Raw genomic sequence first — 5,711 nt, 5'->3', positions numbered from 1 at the left:
CCCAAACCGCTGCTACAACCCTAATCTAGCAATCTCTTGTTTGTACTATACAGTAGGTTCCTAGTCTATTTATTGGTCTCCTTTGCCCTCTTCTACAAAGCCAAAGTAATACTTAAAACATAGGCAACACAGTGGTGTGTGTCTTTAGTACTAGCTGCTTAAGAGTCTAAGAGAGCAGAACCACTTGAACCGTGGAGTTTCAGACCAGATGGGACAACATATTGAGATGCTCTCTCTCTCTCTTTTATATATATATAATAAACCAGATAATATCATTCCCCTGCTTAGAAGTGCCCTGTGCCTTTTCAAAATAGTTAGGAGACCCACACTCCTTTACCTTCTCCCCTGTTGGCCTTTTTCTTCTTTTCCTGTTCACTCCTCAAACACAAAGCTGCCTTGGATCTTAATAATACTATTTTCTCAGCTTGGAATATTCAGCCTTCTTTGACTTGTTGTTCTATGACATCATACTATTTAATTTTTTCCTGAGGCCTATCACTATTAGGAAATGGCCTACTGGCTTGTCATGCCCAACCCCCACCCCCCACACATACAAAATAGAAATTAAATGTCCTCATAATAGAGACCATTTTCTAGCACAGTATCTGGCACATAGTAGATATTGGGGGAAGGGGAGAATCCACCCTGACTGGCAGAAATGAATATAAGCTCTAGTTAATCACGTCAGCTTTAATTACACAAATCAAGAACAGCCTGTTGCTTTCTTTTTAATATGAAGATCTATTGGTTTTCCTTTTATGTAATCCTTCCTACTAAATGAACACTATTATTCACATATGCTTGTGCTAGAAGTACGAACTGTTCTTTTAAAAAAAAGTATTACAATCGTAAGGTTGCTTTTTTTTCCTCCTGTAACTTCCTAGTTTCCTGATTTACGGTTCTATCTCCTACCTTACTACCACCTTGGTGAAAATCCACGTTAGCCTTTCCGCATTGGGTTCTCATCTCCCAATAACCTAATTCTCCAGACTGCAGCCACGGAGCATTTCAGTTGCTTCCGCCCCCCAAGCTTCCAAATCTTTGGCTTTTATTGTTCTCCAAGAACAGAATCCACGGTGGCCCATCACCTCTCGGGACCATCCTCTCTCCCCCCGCCCTCACTCTCCACCGGGCTAAACCTCCCCTCCTGGTGGCCCGGCTTCCCGCGCTCCGTCCGGCTCCACGAAGCCACAGGTTGCCCACTTGGAATGTCGGAAGCTGGTCCCTTCCTCCCGGAGGCCCTCGGCCAGGCCACGCCCCACTCCCCGTCACACGTCCCACATCCCCCAGGCGCTCTCCTTCCGGACTCAAACTGGTTGTGTAAATATAAATTCCTAAACGGAAGAACCTTATCGACGCGCGTCCACGCCGGTTCACGCTCCCCGGGCCATTAGCGGAAGGAACGCTCCAACCAGCGCGGCCCAACCACCACCCTCAGCCCTTCCACCACCGACCGTGGCGGCGCCGCTGTGACGTATTAAGTCGGCGCCTCGAGGGCGAGCGTCTCAGGACGCCTGCGCGCAGGGGGTGCGCATGCGCAGAGCGGGAGGTGGTGAGCCCCGCTGACAGATTCTCGAAGGCGGTGGTGGCGGCGGCTTCCCTGTACTGCGGGGTATGGGAGTCCCCGAGGCCTGACCGAGGACCGCCCCCCGCCTCCCTGCCCCCCGACATGGCTCAGGAGAAGATGGAGTTGGACCTGGAGCTGCCTCCGGGTCCGGGCGGGAGTCCGGCGGAGGGCGGCGGCGGCGGCGGCGGCGGAGGCGGAGGCGGCGGCGGAGGGGGCCTCCGGAGGTCTAACAGCGCCCCCCTCATCCACGGCCTCAGTGACACCTCGCCGGTGTTCCAGGCCGAGGCGCCGAGCGCCAGGCGGAACAGCACCACGTTCCCGGGCCGCCACGGCCTGCTGCTCCCGGCCTCCCCCGTCCGCATGCACAGCAGCCGCTTGCACCAGATCAAACAGGAGGAGGGCATGGACCTGATCAACCGGGAGACGGTCCACGAGCGCGAGGTCCAGACCGCAATGCAGATAAGCCACTCCTGGGAGGAAAGTTTCAGCCTGAGTGACAACGACGTGGAGAAATCCGCCTCGCCCAAGCGCATCGACTTCATTCCGGTGTCACCAGCACCGTCACCCACCCGGGGTATTGGGAAGCAGTGTTTTTCACCATCCTTGCAAAGTTTTGTGAGTAGCAACGGATTGCCTCCAAGCCCCATCCCGAGCCCGACGACCCGATTTACCACCCGGAGAAGCCAGAGTCCCATCAATTGTATCAGACCAAGTGTTCTCGGACCATTGAAAAGAAAATGTGAAATGGAAACTGAGTATCAGCCAAAGAGATTTTTCCAGGGCATCACCAACATGCTTTCTTCTGACGTAGCTCAGCTGTCAGATCCTGGTGTGTGTGTGTCTTCGGATACCCTGGATGGAAACAGCAGCAGTGCGGGATCTTCTTGTAACTCACCAGCTAAAGTCAGCACTACCACCGACTCTCCTGTGTCACCTGCCCAAGTGGTCTCTCCCTTTATTCCAGTAGATGAGCTTTCGTCTAAGTGATGTACTAATCTGGAAACTTTTTGGGGACGGGGCAGGGGAGAGACAGAAATCAAGTCGGAGCAAGCACTGAACTTGGTCAATTAAACTGAGAATATTTCCCTTTTGACCCTTTCCCTTCCCTTCCTCCCCCCCTTTTAATTTCTTGAAATGTTCTAGAGAACTTCTCTGTCAGGTTTCCTGCGAATACCCTTGAATTCAGTGTAGTAATATTTTCAGACTTTTTCCCAATAAGTGTGTTGAAGCATACATTTTTCGCTGCTAATATGTCTAAATACATATGTTATCCCTTGATTTTTTAAATAATTGAGAGCTCTATTTATTTATGGGATTATTAAGTTCTGATGAAAATATAAATGTTGAATTAATCAGTATAGTAAACTGATGTCTTAAAATTCCATACATCATGGGCATACTAATTTTTAAAATGTTTTTAGTGATTGCTAATTTCCATTTGATGAAGAACAGTAAACGCATCTACTTAACTTTTAAAAAAATTTGTTAATCATACCAATATTACAATGGTTATTTAGCTTACTCAAGAGTCTTTGGAAATTAAGTTCCCAGATACCAGAGTGGATGGGAAGAGGAATGATAAAAAAAAAAAATTGTAAAAGTTTGCAGCACGTCTTAAAATTATATAAGCATATTTAAGAAAAACATTTTCTAATGAAATTTTAGCAATTCTAAGTTATATAAATATAAATAGTATACAGAAAGTGAAACGTTTCTTTTTAAATATATTATTTACCAAAAAGTGCATTGTCTTGGGCCTAATCCTACCTGCAATGGGACAGTTCCTTACAGTCTTAGTTTACTGCATATAAGCTAAGACTCTTTGTATCAATTTAAATTTAAAATGGATTTTAAATGTAGATACATTGGAAAGCCCTGTTGAAGTTCAGCACAGACCCAAGGCAGTCATCACTCTCCCAATTATTGATATACTTTAAAATATCCATTCATGGAAAATGTTGCCAATGGGGAGCCAGTTTTTTGACTGTGAGTTTGCTCTGCCCCTCTGCCATCTTTCTGCTTTTCCTTTGCTCAGGAAGGAAGCAGCTGTCTCCTTGCCAACGGGTCCTTCCCATCTCCTATCAAACTAGGGTACCATCATTTAGACAAAGGTACAGTGTGGCTGGGTACAATGAGACAGTTCAAAACAACAGGATTGTGAATGGTTTAACTTCTGGTTAAAGCTACAGTATAGCTGGAATTGACCACATTGGGGTCAGTGATTTGCAAGAGAAAATCAGGGGAGAGTCACATAGGTAAATCATCATTTAATTTGGGTTTTTGTTAAAGGTAGAATTGTGGAACACTCTTTGCCTTTTACAGTTAAGACAATAAGCATGGCAAATGGTTTTTATATTAAACTTCCTTATAATACCTCATCCATCTTCCTTAAGTAGATAGAAAATGGCTAACAAATGGGACTTTAAATGGGACTTAAAAGACTATAAAGACTTTAAAGGGAGCAAGACAAAGAAAAACCCTTACTTTTTGAAGTTATTATCATCTACAGACTTAACAATTATGTGGAGCTTTTACAGCTATGTGAATAAGTGGAACTGGTCAACCCTTGACAGTTGCCTCAAGGTTCAGTGAAATGACATAAAGGGTAAGATTTAACATTTTCTCTTCTGGGTAGTAATGTTCATATGCTGCAGTCCTAACCATGCTCCTCAACTCATCTATCTCCTGTTGAGTACTTTGACCTGATTCCAGAAGAACTTTTACATTAACATCTTCAAAACAAAATTCATTATCTCTGCACTTAAACTTGTTCTTGCCATATCTAAGTTGATGTCATTATTGTCTGATTTCCTGAAATAGAAACCATCTTTCACTTTACCTATCTGTCACATCCAGCCTAACCACCTGTCAACTGCTTTTGAAATGAATTTCAGATGTCCCTCTTTGTATTTCTAGTCACCGATTTAGCTGTAAATGATCTCCCAGCCTGTCTTTTGTCTCCCTTTTGATCTAGTCTTTACACTGGCTCTAGAGTTTGAATAAACACAAACTTGATTTCTTTAATCACTTTCCTAGGTGACAGTTTTTGTATGATTCCTATTTCCTACAGTTTAGGAAATAGTTTCTTTAGCCTAGTCTTTAAAGTCTTTTAGATCTGGCTGTATCTAAAAAGGCTTTGGTCCTCTTTCTGTGTATGTTCTAGTATCCATCCTTCCTTGCTTTTCAAATACTAATTGAAATTCTTTAAATATATCATGCACTTTCATTTGGCTATGCTTTTGATAACTTGTTCCCTTTCCCTTAAAAAAATGCCATTCCTATATCCTTTCAATCAGGCAAATGCTTTTTTTGTGTGTGCCGATATTGGGGCTTGAACTCAGGGCCTTGAGCTCTCACTTGGCTTTTTCACTCCAAAGTGAATGTTTTGTTGTTGTTTTTAATCTTTTAATACATGTGGATTTAACTATGAAAGCGATGTGTATTGAGTATGAAATATTTTAAAATGTATAAAGTTTTTAAAGTTTGCCTTTTACTATGTAAAACTCATGATCCCTTTGGTAACTTCTGTTAGCAGTTTAACATGCTATACGAGATATATTAGCTCTACATTCTATGTACATGTATATATATATATATATATATATATATATATATATAAATGCAGTAAAATAACTGACAGTCATAACTGACAGTCATAACTTTCTCCCACTTATCTAGCCACTGACCAAATCTTACTTAGTTTGTCTTTGAGAATCTGTCACCTTTACCCCTGCTACCTCTTCTCCCCAACTATAATTTCCTTCTGAGATTTCTGACTCGCATTTATGTTTATTATATTCAACTCTAGTCTAAGACAACTAGAGTTGTTTTCTTGTGTTGTTATTTTTTTAACTGTTCATTTCTTTTTTTTTTCTGAGCATACCAAAAATGTATTTATTCTGGCCTATGAGGCTTTAAGGAATCTGGCCATCGTCTCCTCTTCTTCCCCTTGTTTTCTATGCTCTACTCTTACTGGCTAGTTTTTTTTTATTCCTCTTTAAATATATCATGTTTTCTCCTGTTCTAGGTCTTCTTACTAGATTCTTCTCCTTGACAGTATGAAACCCGTATCTCTCTAAGCTTATTCTTTTATATACATAATATTTTAAATTAGTTATGTTTCTAAGAGTTTATACTGTGGTAT

At 42.5% G+C, this 5,711-nt stretch overlaps 1 protein-coding gene across 1 annotated transcript; it reads left to right on the top strand.

The window, feature by feature from the left end:
- Nucleotides 1–1,555: 1,555 nt before the first annotated feature.
- On the top strand, nucleotides 1,556–2,953 carry Fam122a (family with sequence similarity 122A). Its single transcript, XM_013018487.1, has one exon. It carries the CDS (start codon nucleotides 1,670–1,672, stop codon nucleotides 2,552–2,554), a length of 885 nt encoding a protein of 294 aa, XP_012873941.1. The 5' UTR covers nucleotides 1,556–1,669; the 3' UTR covers nucleotides 2,555–2,953.
- The last annotated feature ends 2,758 nt before the right edge of the window (nucleotides 2,954–5,711 follow it).

This window comes from Dipodomys ordii, unplaced genomic scaffold (assembly GCF_000151885.1).
Source record: "Dipodomys ordii isolate 6190 unplaced genomic scaffold, Dord_2.0 Scaffold40, whole genome shotgun sequence".
In the NCBI taxonomy this organism is placed as follows: domain Eukaryota; kingdom Metazoa; phylum Chordata; class Mammalia; order Rodentia; family Heteromyidae; genus Dipodomys; species Dipodomys ordii.
This window is presented reverse-complemented; position numbering and strand designations above follow the sequence as displayed.